Consider the following 21156-nt stretch of genomic DNA (forward strand, 5'->3'; position numbering starts at 1 on the left):
GGTCTATTGTTGCTGGCTGCTGGAGAGTCTATTGATGTTGGCTGCTGGGAGATCTGTTGTAGCTGCTGGGGGTATATTGTTGCTGGTGTAGTATTTTGTTTTGGGGGTCAATTGTTGCTGGAGGAATCTATTGTTGCTGGGGGGGTCTATTGTTGCTGGCTGCAGAGGATCTATTTTTTGGCTTTTCTTGTTATCATTAATAAATTCTATACAAATTATTCAGCTTCACAAAGTTATACTTGGCTTTGTATTCTCTAAAAGGAGCCGTACTGGGAGGTTAGTAGGGGGGCGCAGACATAAAGTGACTCAGAAGGGGGGTGTTCCTGCACCTATTTTTTGAGAAAAAAAGTCCTGAAAACCCCCAAACATTTTTTTAAACCGAGACCCTAGAGCAGTGATGGCGAACCTTTTTGAGCCCGAGTGCCCAAAACTGCAACACAAACCAACTTTTTTATTTCAAAGTGCCAACACTGCAATTAACCACTTGCCTACCTGGACGCACTGACAGACAGCACTGATCGGTGGCACTGCTGGGCATCATTGATGGGTGGCACTGATGGGCAGCACTGATGGGCGACACTGCTGGGCACTGACAGGTGGCACTGCTGGGCAGCGCTGACAGGCGACACTGCTGGGCACTGATGGATGACACTGCTGGACACTGCTGGGCATCATTGATGGGTGGCACTGATGGGCAGCACTGATGGGCGACGCTGCTGGGCACTGACAGGTGGCACTGCTGGGCAGCACTGACAGGCGACACTGCTGGGCACTGATGGATGGCACTGCTGGGCATCATTGATGGGTGGCACTGATGGGCGATACTGCTGGGCACTGACATGTGGCACTGCTGGGCAGCACTGACAGGCGACACTGCTGGGCACTGATGGATGGCACTGCTGGGCATCATTGATGGGTGGCACTGATGGGCGACACTGCTGGGCACTGACAGGCGACACTGCTGGGTACTGATGGATGACACTGCAAGCAGTTAATCTCACCTCTGGCAGCGTCGGTGTGGCTTCCAACCCAGCAGCTCATTCCCATCCACGCTGAACACGTTGCCCCTGGCCCCGGAGCAGTGTGGGAGCCTCTTCCTCTCTTCCGCGCCCATCCCCGGGTACATCACCCCTGGTGCCAGAGCCACATTGGAGCCGTTTCCTCTCGTCCACGCCCACCTTGGCCCCAGAGACATGTGGGAAATGTAGTTTGATGGGGGTCCAGTGTGGACGAGATCTGGATGGCCGGTCCATGCGCGCTCATCATCCTATTCTGCCTGGCGTGCCCACTGAGATGGCTCTGCGTGCCAGCTCTGGCACGCGTGCCATAGGTTCGCCATCACTGCCCTAGAGGATAAAATGGTGGGTGGTGCAATTTTTTTTTATGTTACACGGTATTTGCAGACGTTTTTCAGACTCAGTTTTTAAAAAAAAATACACTTTAATGAATTTTAGTGACCACAAACACAATAAAATAGACAATTTTTGGTAAAAATATTAAATATGATATTACACCAAGTAAATAAATACCAAACATGTCATACTTTAAAACTGCATTCATCCATGGAATGGTGACAAACTATGGTACATTAAATTATCCATATAGAACACTTTAAAAGCCTTTATAGGTTACCAGTTTAGAGGTACACTGGAGGTCTTTATTTAATATATTTTTTTTATATTTACACTGCACCTTTTTGGTTGTTTGTTTTTTTTTTAAATCACTTTTATTGCTATCACAAAGGGTGAACAACATCCCTTGTGATAGCATGGGTTGTGACAGTTCCTCTTTATGGAGAGATCTGGGGTCTATGAGATCCCAGATATCTTCCTTCTGGCTTCCAAAGCAGCATATCAAACCAAGGTCGACATCACACAGTGGGAGGAAAAACATCAGTTCCTCTCACTTTGGGTAAACCAATGCCGCAAGTGACATCCTTACCGGGCTACCTGATCAGACCTAAGCCATTAAGGGCGGGGTATTGCTAGGTTTACTTTTACATAAAACAGAATCGCCGACAGTAAAAACTGATGCCAGGACCATGGTTGTAGCCTCAACCATGACCCCAGTACAACCACCTGAATACCATGCAATATATGGATGTACTGCAGTATTGAAGTGGTTGATTAGATTTTCACTTTTTTATAATATCAGTTTTTCTCTTTTGGACTGTATCACTAACTAAAAGTGGTAGTAGAATGTAAACAGTTTTTACCTTTAAAAGCCCCACTTCCTGTCCTACCCCCATCCCTAAACATTTACCTGACTCCATGTCACCATTGTTCTCCAACACTGCCCCCTCACTTCCTGCTTTCACTGGAAAACTGAGAGCAGCAGAGCCATATGCTCCTGATGCCGTTAGTCAAACTCCTGTGAGGAGGGAGTGAGGGCATGGCGCACACGGGTGCCTCCTTAGTACCTGACTTGATAAAGGAAGCACCCAAAGGAGGGAGGGAGCTGACCATGCCGACAGGGACTGCCAGAAGAGGAGAAAAGTGACAATACTGCACAGGGCAGGTAAGTATTATCTCTTTTTTATTTAAAAAAATATATACAGTGCTTTGAAAAAGTATTCATATTCATTTTCCACATTTTGTCATGTTACAACCAAAAATGTAAATGTATTTTTTGGGAGGCCACCTCTGTGTGTAATTTAATCTCAGTATAAATACAGCTGTTCTAGGAAACCCTCAGAGGTTTGTTAGTTAACATTAGTGAACAAACAGCATCATGAAGGCCAAGGAACACACCAGACAGTTAAGGGATAAAGTTGTGGAGAAGTTTAAAGCAGGGTTAGGTTATGAAATAATATCCCAAGCTTTGAACATCTCACAGAGCACTGTTCAATCCATCATCCGAAAATGGAAATAGCATGGCACAACTGCAAACCCACCAAGACATGGCCATCCACCTAAACTGAGAGGCCGGACAAGGAGAGCATTAATCAGAGAAGTCAAGAAGCAGTCCATGGTAACTGGAGGAGCTGCAGAGATCCACAGCTCAATGGGAGAATCTGTCCACAGGACAACTATTAGTCGTGCACTCTACAAATTTGTTCTTTATGGAAGAGTGGTAAGAAGAAAGCCATTGTTAAAAGAAAGCCATAAGAAGTCCCGTTTGCAGTTTGCGAGAAGCCATGTGGGGGGGGACAGCAAACGTGGAAGAAGGTGCTCTGGTCAGATGAGACCAAAATTGAGCTTTTTGGCCTAAAAGCAAAAGGCTATGTGTGGCAGAAAACTAACACTGCACATCACCCTGAAGACACCATCCCCACCATGAAACGTGGTGGTAGCATCATGTTGTGGGGATGCTTTTCTTCAGCAGGGACAGGGAATCTGGTCAGAGTTGATGGGAAGATGGATGGGGTCAAATACAGGGCAATCTTAGAAGAAAACCTGTTAGAGTCTACAAAAGACTTGAGACTGGGGCAGAGGTTCACCTTCCAGCAGGACAATGACCCTAAACATACATCCAGAGCTACAATGAAATGGTTTAGATCAAAGCATGTTTATGTGTTAGAATGGCCCAGTCAAAGTTCAGACCTAAATCCAACTGAGAATCTGTGGCAAGACTTGAACATTGCTGTTCACAGATGCTCTCCGTCCAATCTGACAGGGCTTGAGCTATTTTGCAAAGAAGAATTGGCAACAATGTCTCCGTCTAGATGTACAAAGCTGGTAGAAACATACCCAAAAAGACTTGCAGCTGTAATTGCAGTGAAAGGTGGTTCTACAAAGTATTGACTCGGGGGCTGAATACAAATGCATGCCACACTTTTCAGATCTTTATTTGTAAAAAAAATTTGAAAACCATTTATCGTTTTCCTCCCACTTCACAATTATGTACCACTTTGTGTTGGTTTATCACATAAAACTCCCAATAAAACACATTTATGTTTTTGGTTGTAACATGACAAAATGTGGAAAATTTCAATGAGTATGAATACTTTTTTAAGTATATACATTCGCCTTAAGTGTCGCTTATTTTAACCACTTATCAACCGGCCAATAGTAATTTTTCTGCTGGCCGACAGCTGCCCTAGACACAGCAATGTACCTGTATGTCACGCCAAACCATCACCATTACTAGTATAGTGTCTTTCTGAGTCTGTATCCTGATCACGGTTAGAACTATACTTTGGTCCCCAATAGTATGATGTCCCCAAAAACAAAATGTTGGCAGGATCAGCCCCAATCACTGACAGCACTTGCATTTACCCCCCCCCCCCCATCCCCCAACTATTGCAGTGTCAGTATAATTTTTTTGATCACTGCCACCTCTGATACATTATCCGCAAAACCATAGTATTAGCAAGGGCAGGCCTTATCTCGGCTTGCACTAGCAATTCATTTTATTTCTCGCACACAAGCAATCCCTAATTGCTAGCCAGGAGCTCTTTTTCCCATAATCACCACTAGGTACCTGTAGAGTTTATGCCCAAAATGTCCAAAAAAGGTTCATTATTGAGGAGGCCTACAGGATTCTGAGCATGTCAGATGAAGGGGAAGCATCATTGTCAAAATTAGGCTCAGAATATGAACCTGTAGAAAGCAGCTGCACCCTGACAGCTAGCTCGGACGATGGTGAAGAGGTCCCTGATAAAAATCAGGAGTACCCAGCCCCATGTTGCTGATATGAAACACATAAAAACACATAATTATGCTCAGATGCTTTTTGGTGATCTGGCATCTCATGGTGAAGTGGCGAACACCAGCAGTGCAGTACAAGCTGGTAAAATGGCTAGCACTAGTAGCGTAATGCCTACCCACCAAGAATTCGAGCACAGGCCCGTACAGCCCACAATAACTTTCCATGGTTGCTTGCAAACCCTAATTGTCTGCCCCCAAATTCAGCAGCACCTGTTAGCAGAGCTGTTTTTCACCGAGGACCTTTATAATTTGATTGTAGACCAAAGTAATGTTTACATTGCCGCCAACCCAAATTCATACCTTGCTAGGCCATTCGAGTGGAAACCTATCACAGTTTCCGAATGTAAAACTTTTTTGGGTCTAACCCTTAACATGGGCATTACAAAAAAGAGTGGATTGTGGTCATATTGGTCCACAGACCCGATTCATCATATGCCGTGTTCTCTGCTGCAATAGCCAAGAAAAGATATGAGATAATAATGCATTTTTATGTATTTCAGTGACAATAACCTCTGTTGTCCCTGGGGTGACCCTGACTACGATCGGCTCCACAAAATTCAGCCCCTCATAAATTACCTGTCCCAGACATTTGCAGATGTATAAATGTCCAAACAAAACATCTGCATAGACGAGTTCCTTCTACATTTTACTAGGAGACTTGCAATTAAGCAATATCTCCCAAGCAAGAGTTGCAGATATGGGATCAAAATGTACAGTTGCAAGAAAAAGTATGTGAACCCCTTGGGATTACGTGGAGTTTTGCATGAATTGGGCATAAAATGTGCTCTGAAGGTCATCTAAGTCACAACAATAGAAGAACACAGTCTGCTGAACATAATACTACACAAACATTAGATGTTGCCATGGTTTAATTGCACATAACATGTAAACATTCACAGTGCAGGGAGGAAAAAGTATGTGAGGCCCTAGCTTAATGACTTCTCCCAGAGCTAATTGGAGCCAGGAGTGAGCCAACCTTGACTTCAATCAGTGTGATGATATTGGATGTGTTGCTGACAGCTGTCCTGCCCTTAAAAAACGCACACCTGTTTTGGGTTTACTGGTTTCAAGAAGCACTGTCTGATGTGAACCATGCCTCGCAGAAAAGAGCTCTCAGAAGACCTACGATCAAGAATTGTTGACTTGCATGAAGCTGGAAAGGGTTACAAAAGTATCTCCAAAAGCCTTGATGTTCATGTGTCCACGGTAAGACAGACTGTCTACAAATGGAGAAAGTTTAGCACTGTTGCTACTCTCCCTAGGCGTGGTCGTCCTGTAAAAATTACTGCAAGAGCACAGCGCAGAATGCTGCATGAGGTAAAGAAGAATCCCAGGGTGTCAGCTAAAGATCTACAGAAATCTCTGGCACATGCTAACATTTTTGTTGACACATCTACAATAAAGAAAACATTAAACAAGAATGGAGTACATGGGAGGACACCACGGAGGAAGCCATTGCTGTCCAAAAAGAATATTGCAGCACGTTTGAAGTTTGCAAAAGAGCACCTGGATGTTCCACAGCACTACTGGCAAAATATACTGTGGACAGATGAAACCAAGATTGAGTTGTTTGGGAAGAACACACAACACTATGTGTGGAGAAAAAAAGGCACAGCACACCAACATCAAAACCTCATCCCCACTGTAAAACATGGCGGAGGGAGCATCATGGTTTGGGGCTGCTTTGCTGCCTCGGGGCCTGGACGGATTGTTGTCATTGATGGGAAAATGAATTCCAGAGTTTATCAAGACATTTTGCAGGAAAACGTACGACCATGCGTCCGCCAACTGAAGCTCCGCAGAGGATGGGTGATGCAACAGGACAATGACCCAAAGCATACAAGTAATTCAACAAAACAATGGCTGCAACAGCACAGAAAATATGCCTTCTGGAGTGGCCCAGTCAGAGTCCTGACCTCAACCCGATTGAAATGCTGTGGCATGACCTTAAGAGAGCGATTCACACCAGACATCCCAAGAATATTGCTACACTGAAACAGTTTTTTGAAGAGGAGTGGTCCAAAATTACTCCAGATCATTGTGCAGGTCTGATCTGCAACTACAGGAAACGTTTGGTTGAGGTTATTGCTGCTAAAGGAGGGTCAACCAGTTATTAAATCCAAAGGTTCACATACTTTTTCCTCCCTGCACTGTGAATGTTTACATGTTATGTGCAAATAAACCATGGCAACATCTAATGTTTGTGTAGTATTATGTTCAGCAGACTGTGTTCTGTTGTCGTGACTTAGATGACGTTCAGAGCACATTTTATGCCCAATTCATGCAAAACTCCACGTAATCCCAAGGGGTTCACATACTTTTTCTTGCAACTGTATAAGCTCTGTGAGAGGGTCACAGGCTATACATACTGCTTTAGAATATATGAGGTCAAAGATAGTCAAGTGGAGCCGCCCGGATGCCCAGACTAAATGGGGAGCAGTGGTAAGATAATGTGGGACTTGTTGCCACCCTTGTTCAGTACGGGGTACCATTTTTACACAGGCAACTTTTATGCAAGCATGCCACTTTCTAGAAATTTGTTGCTTAAAAAAATTGGCTGCTGTGGCACCATACGATGTAATTTTAAGATTTTATTTTTTTGCACAAGTTTTTTTTTTTTTTACACAAAGTTGTCACTTTAGTGAGATATTTCTCACATGTCATGGGTATATGTGGCATTATACAGCAAAACACATTCTGCTACTCCTCCTGAGTATGGGGATACCACATGTGTGAGACTTTTTGGGAGCCTAGCCAAGTACGGGGGCCAAAAATCCAATTAGCAATTTCAAGGTTTTTAAGGTTTCAAAGGCCCTAAAATGCCGGGATAGTACAAACATCCCCCAAATGACCCCTTTCTGGAAAATAGATACTCAAAGGTATATTACAGATCTCATTTATTGCCACAGGTTTTTGGAAAATTAAGAAAGAAAACAAAATTGTATTTTTTATTTTCTTATTTGTTTTTCAAAACCTTGTGACAAAAAATGAGATCTACAAAATCTCACCATGCCTCTTACCAAATACCTTGGAGTGTCTACTACTAGGGGTAATTTGGGGGGTGTTTGTATTATCCACGCCTTTTAGGGCCTTCAAAACTGTGATAGATGGTCAGGAAATCAATTGTGCAAGTTATGCCCTTCACTATAACAAAAAGGGGGTTAATCGCTGCAAGAAAATAGCCTGTGTGTGATCAATCCTGAAGTGACACTTAAGCAGTATTAAAGTGACACTAAAGCAGTATTAAACTCAAAAACAATCACTTATTATTTTGCAGCTTACCAATTCTTAGATTTGATGGTGGTATTCATTTTTTTTTGGCTTGCTTTCTTCTATTTTCACCTGGTGATCCAGCCAGTAAGTCTGTTGATTTTCAAAAGAACAAGCCTTCTTGCAGCTTGTATCAGTTTACGCGAATGAAACAAACTATTTAGCACTGGCAGGGGTGTTTACAACATTTGGCTTTTATTTATTCATGTAAAACCTTTATCCTAAAAGGAAAAAACTGTTTGCTGTAACTGATTATATAGTGTGAGCTGAAATTTGACTTCAATTTGTTACTGTATCTAAATCTGCTAGTATATTTATCACTCCCCTCCCCCTCAGACTGACATTGCTGCTGTCTTTTGTGCCTTCTGTGCTCATTCATCAATAGTGGGGGAACTCTAATACAGTAAGTACTGTATGTTACTAGGCAGATTACAAGGTGAAAACAGAGGGGGGAAAAGCCTAAAAAGAAAACTAATGTAGCCACCACATCTAATGACTGGTAAGCTGCAATATGTTTTTGTTTTGGGTTTAATATCGCTTTAGGCATTCAGCACTTAATTTTAGGATGGAAGTAGGTGACTACATTTCCCATTTATCAGGTGTTGGGGAGTAATTCAGGAGCATTAACAGTGCATGGGAAGGGTTTGTTATAATTCTTCAGGAACATTGTCTAGTAATTTTGCCTCAATCATTATTATAATCAGTTATATTTTATATCCACAGAAACCAATTATTTTAATGTTTGTGAGGAATGTGCCATTATGAGTGTAAATCTAAGGACTTGAGTCAGTGGGTTTTTGTTCACTTCAGATGGGTTTTGCATTTTCATAAAAGTCTTTAAGAATGCAAAACCCCCTTAAAGCAGGCCAAATGCAGATGAGGAAAAAGGTCAAACTCATGTCAGATGTACCAACAATGGATTCTGAATAATCTGAGAAGCGTGACAAACTGATGTCATCAACATAGGTCCAAAGACTGTTAGTAAATTACTTATAATGCATTGCTATTCGATCTCTTTCCAGTACTTTGACCTTGCAGGAGACGTACTGGCTGGAAATGCCCATCTGACTTACAAGTTTCTAACTCCTGTAAGTATTTCTTTAAAAATTCAGTAAATCAAGTCAGTTTGTGTACATATTTGCTCATTTCCATAATCAACATTAAACGACTTATCCAGATATCCCAAGTTGCTAACAATGGGGACTTTTGAATGTAGAGGAAATCTTTTAGGAGTAAAACTTGGGGGTTACCATTACTAAGCTCTAGTCCCAAAAATGCTGACTGTCATGTTTACCATGTTGTATTAATATTTGAGCCACTGACCCAGTACATCACCCTCTGCACTACTGGTGCTACAGGAAAGGTAAGTATAATATCTACTTTTTCAACTTTGACTTGACATTTTAACAAGGTGGCGCGTTTAAAAAGCTTACCTTGCACTCTGTAAAGTAACATTAATTATAAGTTACATTTTTTAGTTCTTTAAAAATAACAAACATATCATCCTTACCTGCTCTGTACAATCATTTAGAGCAGCCTTGATCCTTTTCTTGTGGGGTCCCCAGCCAGCACTCCTGGCTCCTCCTCTTCAGCAAGTGCCTCCATAGGAAGCTTCTTCCTAAGGGGCACTTGTGCAGGCTCACTCCCGAGCCGTATTGCCTGCATCCATTGACACAGACAGGGCAGCTCGGCTCCATCCCCCCATTTCCTTGTCACAGAATTTGATTGACCAATAGCTCCCCCTGCTATCAATCTGTGCAAAGAGGAGGGACAGAGCCAGGAGAGCCGCTGCTCTCAGGCACATTGCTGAATCGGGATCACACTCAGGTAAGTATACGGGGAGCCTTGGGAGATGCAGCATAGAAGGTTTTTCTACCTTAATGCATAGAATGCATGAAAGTAAAAACCTTAAGGCTGTACAACCATCTATCATCATCTTAAAAGTATTGAAAAGTGATTTGGAATTTTACAGTTATCTAACCGATATATTAAAATACATTTTCCATTCACTTTAAAGCAAAATTTAATTCTCCCCATTTTTTTATACCCTTTCACCTTTATTGCTAGTTTATCTTCCAAATTTCTGCTGTTCGAGTGACAAGGTCCACGTCCCATACTGCCATCTTGGTTCTCTTCAGATGCTGCCTCTTCAGACAGCCAACTCCTGATGACATGCTGGCCACTCTCTGTTTCTGGTCCTGCAGCATCCTTGGAGATGTTACCTGAGTGTCCCAGGAGGCTGCAAAACCAGGGACATGCCATTCTGTACTAGACCAGAATCATGGTAGGGGACAGGGCTGGAGTAAAAAAAAAAAAACCTTAATCAAGAAAAAAAGACATTTGTGGTGGGGGTTAAATGTAATAAACACTCCTTTTGGGAGTTAAGTTCTGCCTTCAGTAAAGTTTATAGCATCCAGTATTTGTTATAGCTTTTTTTAATGCTTATAAATCATTTTGTGCAAGGCTTTTTATTGTACAGGGTGTCCCTGAAGTCTGGACACATAGGAAAAATGAACATTTTCAATAAATTCCAATACATTTTTCAACAATGTTTAATTTCGTTGGAATATTAATCAACAACATATTCAATGTGATTTGCACCGTTTGTGATTCAAAGTTCCATGTGCTTTGCAAGATTCACATGAACTCGATGCAGCAACTCCACATTTACGTCAATTTAAGCACATACGTTTATGATGCTTTCCTTCAGGTGATTCATATCTGTGATTTTCATTGAGTACGCCTTCTCCTTTAGCATATCCCCCAAAAAAAGAAGTCAAGGGGGTTAAGGTCTGGTGAGTTTATATAGTGATATATATATATATATATATATATATATACATATATAAAGGTGAACGGTGTAGGAATTACAACAGTTTGCATATGTGCCTCCCACTTGTTAAGGGACCAAAAGTAATGAGACAGAATAATAATCATAAATCAAACTTTCACTTTTTAATACTTGGTTGCAAATCCTTTGCAGTCAATTACAGCCTTAAGTCTGGAAAGCATAGACATCACCAGACGCTGGGTTTCATCCCTGGTGATGCTCTGCCAGGCCTCTACTGCAACTGCCTTCAGTTCCTGCTTGTTCTTGGGGCATTTTCCCTTCAGGTTTGTCTTCAGCAAGTGAAATGCATGCTCAATTGGATTCAGGTCAGGTGATTGACTTGGCCATTGCATAACATTCCACTTCTTTCCCTTAAAAAACTCTTTGGTTGCTTTTGCAGTATGCTTTGGGTCATTTTCCATCTGGACTGTGAAGCGGCGTCCAATGAGTTCTGAAGCATTTGGCTGAATAAGGGCAGATAATATTACCCGAAACACTTCAGAATTCATCCAGCTGCTTTTGTCAGCAGTCACATCATCAATAAATACAAGAGAAGCAGTTCCATTGGCAGCCATACATATCCACGCCATGACACTACCACCACCATGCTTCACTGATGAGGTGGTATGCTTAGGATCAAGAGCAGTTCCTTTCCTTCTCCATACTCTTCTCTTCCCATCACTCTGGTACAAGTTGATCTTGGTCTCATCTGTCCATAGGATGTTGTTCCAGAACTGTGAAGACTTTTGTAGATGTCGTTTGGCAAACTCTAATCTGGCCTTCCTGTTTTTGAGGCTCACCAACGGTTTACATCTTGTGGTGAACCCTCTGTATTCACTCTGGTGAAGTCTTCTCTTGATTGTTGACTTTGACACACATACACCTACCTCCTGGAGAGTGTTCTTGATCCAGCCAACTGTTGTGAAGGGTGTTTTCTTCACCAGGGAAAGAATTCTTCGGTCATCCACCACAGTTGTTTTCCGTGGTCTTCCAGGTCTTTTGGTGTTGCTGAGCTCACCAGTGCGTTCCTTCTTTTTAAGAATGTTCCAAACGGTTGTTTTGGCCACGCCTAATATTTTTGCTCTCTCTCTGATGGGTTTGTTTTGTTTTTTCAGCCTAATGATGGCTTGCTTCACTGATAGTGACAACTCTTTGGATCTCATCTTGGGAGTTGACAACAACAGATTCCAAATGCAAATAACACACTTGAAATGAACGCGGGACCTTTTATCTGCTCATTGTAATTGGGATAATGAGGGAATAACACACACCTGGCCATGGAACAGCTGAGAAGCCAATTGTCCCATTACTTTTGGTCCCTTAACAAGTGGGAGGCACATATGCAAACTGTTGTAATTTTTACACCGTTCACCTGATTTTGATGTAAATACCCTCAAATTAAAGCTGACAGTCTGCAGTTAAAGCACATCTTGTTCGTTTGATTTCAAATTCATTGTGGTGGTGTATAGAGCCAAAAATGTTAGAATTATGTCGATGTCCCAATATTTATGGACCTGACTGTATATATATATACAGTTGTGTTCAAAATCATAGCAGTGTGTTAAAAAAAGTGAATAAAGCTCAAAATCCTTCTAATAGCTTTTATTTCCATACACACAAATGCATTGGGAACACTACACATTCTATTCCAAATCAAAACATGAAGAAAAATATATCAAATTTGTGTTATTCCTCTAAAAAAAATTGAAGAAAATTGAATATTAGACTGTTCAAAAAAATAGCAGTGTTTGTATTCTTCTTTACAAACTCAAACATGCACTATATAAACTGAAAAATGTTTGAAGATTTTGCTTTCCTTTGAATCACTTAATTAATATTTAGTTGTATAAGCACTGTTTCTGAGAACTGCTGTACATCTGTGTTGCATGGAGTCAACCAACTTCTGGCACCTGTGAACAGGTATTCCAGCCCAGGATGATTGGACTACATTCCACAGTTCTTCTCTATTTCTTGGTTTTGCCTCAGAAACTGCATTTTTGATGTCACCCCACAAGTTTTCTATTGGATTAAGATCCGGGGATTGGGCTGGCCACTCCATAACGTCAATCTACTTGGTCTGGAACCAAGATGTTGCACGTTTACTGGTGTGTTTGGGGTCGTTGTCTTGTTGGAACACCCATTTCAAAGGCACTTCCTCTTCAGCATAAGGCAGCATGACCTCTTCAAGTATTCTGAAGTATTCAAACTGATCCATGATTCCTGGTATGCGATAAATAGGCCCAACACCGTAGTATGAGAAACATCCCCATATCATGATGCTTGCGCAGCCATGCTTCACTGTCTTCACAGTGTACTGTGGCTTGAATTCAGTTTTTGGGGGTCGTCTGACAAACTGTCTCCGGCCACTAGACCCAAAAAGAACAATCTTACTTTCATCAGTCCACAAAATGTTGCGCCATTTCTCTTTAGGCCAGTCAGTGTGCTCTTTGGCAAATTGTAACCTCTTCAGCACGTCTTTTTGTCAACAGTGGGACTTTGCGGGGGCTTCTTGCAGATAGCTTGGCTTCATGTAGGCATCTTCTAATTGTAACAGTACTCACAGGTAACTTTACACCTTCTTTGATCTTCCTGGAGCTGATTGCTGGCTGAGTCCTTGCCATTTTGGCTATTCTTCTATCCATACGAATGGTAGTTTTTTGCTTTCTTCCACGTCTTTCAGGTTTTGGTTGCCATTTTAAAGCATTTGCGATCATTTTAGCTGAGCAGCCTATCATTTTCTGCACTTCTTTATATGTTTTCCCCTCTCCAATCAACTTTTTAATCAAGATACGCTGTTCTTCTGAACAATATCTGGTACAACCCATTTTCCTCAGAATTTCAGAGAGAAATGCACTGTAACCAGCATGCACAACATTTGCTGCCTTCCTTCCTTACATAAGGGCAATAGAACTCCACACTGCTATTATTTTGAACATGCCCCTTTCATTTAGTGATTCAATTACACAGAATCAGCAGCATGCATGTCATGACTGTTGGGTCTGTTGGATTTCTATTACTCTACTACACCTGCTAGTAAATTATTTGCCATGTAGAAATATCATTTCTACCAAAAACAGTGATTGATCAGGTTAGTGATGTCTGACTGCTATTATTTTGAACACAACTGAATGTATGTGTGTGTACATATATATATATATATATATATATAGCAGTGATATACAGTAGGTGGAGTGCACAACGGTGATCAATCACAATGCATAGCAATCAGATCCTCCCAAATGCCATATATAGAAAAAAAGAAAGTTGGATTGCTGCACATAAAAAATTTTTGTTGTTGAAAAATCACCATACAAAAGAGGGATCCAGGAGGGATTATTTTTAATAAATTGCAAAGATTTCAAAACAAACTTCTTTCATGTTGTCATTATGGGGTATTGTTTTTTGAATGTTGTGGAAAAAAATTAATTTAATCCATTTTGAAATAAGGCTGTAACATAACGAAATGTGGCAAAAGTTAAGCGTTGTGAATACTTTCTGGATGCACTGTATATACACTGCTCAAAAAAATTAAAGGAACACTTTTTAATAAGAGTATAGCATCAAGTCAATTAGACTCCTGGGATATTAATCTGGTTAGTAAAGCAGCAGAGGGAGTTGTTAATCGGTTTCAGCAGCTTTGGTGTTAATGAAATTAACAACAGATGCACTAGATGGGCTACAGCGAGACAATTTTACAGGTGGAGGCCACTGACATTTTTTTCCCTACTCCTCTTTTCTGACTGTTTATCACTAGTTTTGCATTTGGCTAGGATCAGTGTCACTACCGGTAGCATGAGGCGATACCTGGACCTCACAAAGGTTGCACAGGCAGTCCAACTCCTCAAAGATGGCACATCAATATGTGCCATTGCCAGAAGGTTTGCTGTGTCTCCCAGCACAGTCTCAAGAGAATGGAGGAGATTTCAGGAGACAAGCAGTGACCCTAAGAGAGCTGGACCAGGCTGTAGAGGGTCCTTAACCCATCAGAAGGACCGGTATGTGCCCCCTTGTGCAAGGGGGAACAGGATGAGCACTGCCAGAGCCCTACAAAATGACCTTCAGCAGGCCACTGGTGTGAATGTCTCTGACAACAATAAGAAACAGACTTCATGATTGTGGCCTGAGGGCCCGATGTCCTCTAGTGGGATCTGTGCTCACCACCCGGCACCACAGAGCTCAATTGGCATTTGCCATTGAACACCAGAATTGGCAGGTCCGCCACTGGCACCCTGTGCTTTTCACAGATGAGAGCAGGTTCACCCTAAGCACATGTGATAGACGTGAAAGGGTCTATCTAGCCATGGAGAACATTATGCTGCCTGTAACATTGTTCAGCATGACTGGTTTGGTAGTAGGTCAGTGATGGTCTGGGGAGGCATATCCATGGAGGGACACACAGACCTCTACAGGCTATACAATGGCGCCCTGACCGCCATTAGGTATCGGGATGAAATCCTTGAACCCATTGTCAGACCCTAAGTAGGTGCAGTGGGTCCAGGGTTCTTCCTGGTGCACAACAATGCCCAGCCTTATGTGGCGCGAGTATGCAATCAGTTCCTGGAGGGTGAAGGAATAGATACAGTTGAATGGCCCCCATGCTCGTCTGACCTAAATCCAATAGAACACCTCTGGGATATCATGTTTCGGTTTATCCGATGCTGCCAGGTTGCACTTCAGACTGTCCAGGAGCTCAGTGATGCCCTGGTCCAGATCTGGGAGGAAATACCCCAGGACACTATCCATCGTCTCATTAGGAGCACACCCCGATGTTGTCAGGCATGCATACAAGCACGTGGGGGCCATACAAACTATTGAGTATTATTATTATACAGTATTTATATAGCACCAAAGGGTTTGCTCAGCGCTGTACAATAGCAAGGGGGACAGAACATGAGACAAAACAGTAACAATACAATACATGAGGGGTTCGAGGGCCTTGCTCTTTCAAGCTTACAATCTAGGAGTACCATTTTGAGTTGCTGCAAAGAAATGTCAGCAAAATGGACTAGCCTGCTGCATCATTTTTTCACTTTGATTTTTGGGGTGTCTTTGAATTTAGTCCTCTGTAGGTTGATCAGTTTCATTTCCATCAAATGATGGGGCATCCTTATGTTCCTAACACATTACCCAATCCATATCAGTATAGATATCCAGCATGATACTTTTCCCCATTGAGATCTGATGTATTTTCAGAGTGTTCCTTTAATTTTTTTTAGCAGTGTATGTATGTATATATACATATATATATATATATAGATATTTTCTATGTGTGCAGACTTTAGGGACACCCTGTATATATTATAGATTAAGTTGTTTGCATGGCAATAGCATTTTGCTTACATCGTCAGTACTCACTGCAAAATAAAATCTGGCAATATTAAAGAATAATGTTTCCTAACTTTTTTTTCTCTTTTCACTACAGTATTTACACAGTTTTCTACATGCACTAACTGCATGCCAAACATCACCTGAGGAGGTATGTCACATATATTTTAAGCCTATCATAGAACATAAAGTGATCTTGCACTTTTGGCAGTTGTTTTTTCTCTGCTGACTGGAAGGCACAGGATCACACTTCTCAGCAATCTCTTCCTTATCATTTGTATTTGGTGATAAAGCATACCTTTAAATTTTTTTTACCACTTTACACCCAGGTCAACTCTGCCATTTCTCTCATACAGTGGATATAAAAAGTCTACACACCCCTGTTAAAATGTCAGGTTTCTGTGATGTAAAAAAATGAGACAAAGATAAATCGTTTCAGAACTTTTTCCACCTTTAATGTATCCTATATACTGTACAACTCAGTTGAACAACAAACTGAAAGCTTTTAGGTGGAGGGAAGTAAAATAAAAAAATAAAATAATATGGTTGCATAAGTGTGCACACCCTTAAACTAATACTTTTGTTGAAGCACCTTTTGATTTTATTACAGCACTCAGTCTTTTTTGGGTATGAGTCTATCAGCATGACACATCTTGACTTGGCAATATTTGCCCACCCTTCCTTGCAAAAACACTCCAAATCTGTCAGATTACAAGGGCATCTCTTGTGCACAGCTCTCTTCAGATCACCCCACAGATTTTCGATCAGATTTAGGTCTGGGCTCTGGCTGGGCCATTCCAAAACTTTAATCTTCTTCTGGTGAAGCCATTCCTTTGTTGATTTGGATGTATGCATTGGGTAATTGCCATGCTGAAAGATGAAGTTTGTGCCAATATTGACTGGTATTTGGAACTGTTCATAATTGTCTCTACCTTAACTCCAACTGAAGAAAAACAGTCCCACAACATGATGCTGCCACCACCATGCTTCACTGTGGGTATGGTATTCTTTTGGTGATGTGCAGTGTTGTTTTTGCGCCAGACATATCTTTTGGAATTATGGCCAAAAAGTTCAACCTTGGTTTCATCAGACCATCAACACATTTTCCCACATGCTTTTGGGAGATTTCAGATGTGTTTTTGCAAAATTTAGCTGGGCTTGGATGTTTTTCTTTGTAAGAAAAGGCTTACGTCTTGCAACTCTACCCCATAGCCCAGACATATGAAAAATACAGGAGATTGTTGTCACATGTACCACACAGCCTGTACTTGCCAGATATTCCTGCAGCTCCTTTAATGTTGCTGTAGGCCTCTTGGCAGCCTCCTAGACCAGTTTTCTCGTCTTTTCATCAATTTTGGAGGGATGTCCAGTTCTTGGTAATGTCACTGTTGCACCATATTTTCTCCACTTGATGATGACTGTCTTCTCTGTGTTCCATGGTATATCTAATGCCTTGGAAATTCTTTTGTACCCTTCTGCTGACTGATACCTTTTAACAATGAGATCCCACTGATGCTTTGGAAGCTCTCTGCGGACCATGGCTTTTGTTGTAGGATGCGACTAAGAAAAAGTCAGGAAAGACCTATTAGAACAGCTGAACTTTATTTGGGGTTAATCAGAGGCACTTTAAAAGATAGCAGGTGTGTACTGACTCCTATTTAACATGATTTTGAATGTGATTACTTAATTCTGAACACAGCTACATCCCCAGTTATAAGACAGTGTGCACACTTATGCTACCACATTATTTTAGTTTTTTATGTTTACTTCCCCCTCCCCCAAAAAAAAGATTTCAGTTTGTTTTTCAATTGAGTTGTACAGTTTATAGGTCACATTAAAGGTGGAAAATGTTCTGAAATAATTCATCTGTTTCATTTTTTTACATCACAGAAACCTGACATTTTAACAGGGGTGTGTAGACTTTTTATATCCACTGTACATGTAAAAATCATTTTTTTTTCTAAAAAAAATTATATAGAACCCCCAAAAATTATCACATGTATGTTGCGCACAGCAGTTTTTCAAATTCAAATGTTTTGGAAGAAATACACTTTAATGAATTTAGGTGAACACAAACACAATATAATACCCAATGTGTTTTGTAAATCACAGAAGATGTTGTCATGCCGAGTAAATAGATACCTAACATGTTGTGGTTTAAAATGAGGTACGCCTGTGGAAAAGCACCAAACTTCGCTACCTAAAATTCTCCATATACAACACTTTAAAAGCCTTTACAGATGACCAGTTTAGAGTTACACAGGAGGTCTGGTGCTTGAACTATTTCTCTCGCTCTGATGTTCTCAGCAATACCTCCCATGTGTGGTGCAATCACCATTTATATATATGTGTGCATGCTCGCATTTGCACATGAGCATGGGTGGTCAGGAGCACTTTACATTTGTTTTAAATATATTTTCTTTAAATGTGTTTTTTTTAACACTGTCCCTTTAATTTTTTTTAAATCAATTTTAATGCTATCTTTATGGAGAGATCAGGGGCTGCCTGTAGAAAAGATCGAGTGATTGTATATCCACTCAAATCACTTCTACTTTAAAGAGAATCCCTTGCTGAAAATGTTGATACTGTGAAGATGCCTGCAGCTGCATGCCGCAGGCGGTTGCAGCACAGTGCTGCGACCTTTCAAGGGTTAAAATTGCTTATCAAATGCCACTGAAAAGCAATCCACTGCGGATGACTTTTTAAAGAGGCGGCAATGACAGATGCAAGTGTAAAATAGTTGACAGATTCACTTTGTCTGTTTACTTAGAATGTAACAGTTATCTAAAGTACACCTGTCACAAACCAGGAAATTTAAATGTATGTGCTGAAAAAAGCATAATTACAGGTTACCTTGACTGAAATACATACACTATATTGCCAAAAGTATTGGGATGCCTGCCTTTACAAGCACATAAACTTTAATGGCATCCCAGTCTTTGTCCATAGGATTCAATATTGAGTTGGCCCACCCTTTGCAGGTATAACAGCTTCAACTCTTCTGGGAAGGCTGTCCACAAGGTTTAGGAGTGTGTCTATGGGAATGTTTGACCATTCTTCCAGAAGCACATTTGTGAGGTCAGGCACTGATGTCAGACAAGAAAGCCTGGCTTGCAGTCTTCACTGTAATTCATCCTAAAGGTGTTCTATTGGGTTGAGGTCTGGACTCTGTGCAGACCAGTCAAGTTCCTCCACCCCAAACTCGCTCATCCATGTCTTTATGGACCTTGCTTTGTGTACTGGTGCGCAGTCATGTTGGAACGAGAAGGGGCCATCCCCAAACTGTTCCCACAAAGTATGGAGCATGCAATTGTCCAAAATGTCTTGGTATGCTGACACCTCAAGACTTGGATGCAGCTGCTCAGCCATGGAAACCCATTCCATGAAGCTCTCTACACACTTGTTATGCTAATCTGAAGGCCACATGAAGTTTAGAGGTCTTTAGCTATTGTCTCTGCAGACAGTTGGCAAATTCTGCGCACTTCAGTATGTGGTGACCCCGCTCCATCATTTTATGTGGCCTACCACTTCGTGGCTGAATTGCTGTTGTTCCCAGTTTCTTCCACTTTGTCAAAATACCACTAACAGTTGACCGTGCAATACATATTAGCGAGGAAATTTCATGGATGGACTTATTACACAGGTGGCAACCTATCATGGTACCACACTTGAATTCACTGAGCGTGACCCATTCTTACACAAATGTTTGTAGAAGCAGTCTGCATGCCTAAGTGCTTGATTTTATACACCAGTGGTCATGGAGGTGATTGGAACACGTGAATCCAATGATTTAGAGGGGTGTCCCAATACTTTTGGATATATAGGGTATATTTAAATGCCAGTAAATCTAGACATACTGGCAGTTGAAGTTCTACTAAAATCTTAATGTATAATTAAAGGCAAAACTTTTTTTTATTATTTTGGACAGAATAAAGGGGAATTAAAATGTCTGTCAGTTTTTATTGCTGTCTGTGCCTCGTTAGGGAAGTTTACCCTCCCTTTTTGTCCTGTTTACCATTATCATCGAAAGGGAAAGTAAAAGCCCCACATTTTGGGTTACAGAAAAAATCTAGACTTGCATAAAATTTCAACTGTTTAGTTCTCTGAATATAAAATCATGTAATTTTTTTTTGTTTATTTTGTTAATGCTCAGTTTGAATTTTCCTAATTTCTGACAAGTTGTTGGATTTGGTTTTAAACCTTTTAGCAATGCATAGGCTGCCTGACTTATGACACCTCACGAGAAAAATGAGAGGATATCTGTAAATCTGCATCAGTAAAAAGTGGAGCTTTCCTTCAAGTTTAGCGTGTAATTTTAAAGTTTGTAGTACCGTATATAATATTCCTGTAAAACTAACTGGTAACTACAAATTTTACATCTTAAATATACAGTTAACTGCAGCTGCTTAATATTTGATTATAATCATATATCTAATTATTTTGTACTTTAGACGTATGCCAGGCTTGAAGAACTGGCTGGGATGCTTACAGAACAGTTAAGAAAATTAACAAAACAGGTACAAACTGGAAATATTGTTTAATTTCTATAATATGCTACTAAAGCCAGCTGCTTATAAGGAACATTACAAATGCACAGCTAATTTTTGATTTGGTAGTGTGGTAATATATACTGTACACAATTTTTATTAAAATATTAGTATTATATTATTATTTTGCATCAAGCTAACACAGTGGTAGCGTTAGACTTCAACTGATCCCTGTGTGCCCTTGGAGTCTCTAGAATTCCAGGACCAGGGCCTCAAATATTTCCCAAGATAAGGTTATGGTAAAACTGGAGAGCGCAAAATCTGTAGCAGCTCTGCAGCCAATCAGTTTCTAACTTCAGCTTGTTCAGTTAAGCTGTAAAAAAAAAACCTGAAGTTCTATTGTTTTGTATGCAGAGCTGGAACAGATTCTGCACTCTCCAGTTTTATTAAATCAACACATATATGTTTCTTCCTGCTGGCAATAGACCCACACAATGTCATATGAAAGAGCTTTTACTACTGATATTAATGGCTTAGTGTTGGGATTGGTGGGACTTAAAGTGAACCTGTAGCCAAGCTGGGGACACCTTAAAAA

At 40.9% G+C, this 21156-nt stretch overlaps 1 protein-coding gene across 2 annotated transcripts in view; it reads left to right on the forward strand.

Moving 5' to 3' along the window:
- Positions 1 to 21156, forward strand: part of LOC149466432 (intraflagellar transport protein 70A) — a 97567-nt gene that overhangs the window by 48588 nt on the left and 27823 nt on the right. For both annotated transcript variants that reach the window (XM_089672536.1, XM_089672537.1), the window contains exons 10-12: positions 8942 to 9007; positions 16172 to 16225; positions 20526 to 20591. In XM_089672536.1, the coding sequence (XP_089528662.1) occupies positions 8942 to 9007; positions 16172 to 16225; positions 20526 to 20591 (186 nt within the window). The remainder of the gene's footprint in view (positions 1 to 8941; positions 9008 to 16171; positions 16226 to 20525; positions 20592 to 21156) is intronic.

The sequence above is a fragment of the Staurois parvus genome, unplaced genomic scaffold (assembly GCF_062004578.1).
Source record: "Staurois parvus isolate SC_StPar_1 unplaced genomic scaffold, SC_StPar_1.0 ptg000130l, whole genome shotgun sequence".
In the NCBI taxonomy this organism is placed as follows: Eukaryota; Metazoa; Chordata; class Amphibia; order Anura; family Ranidae; genus Staurois; species Staurois parvus.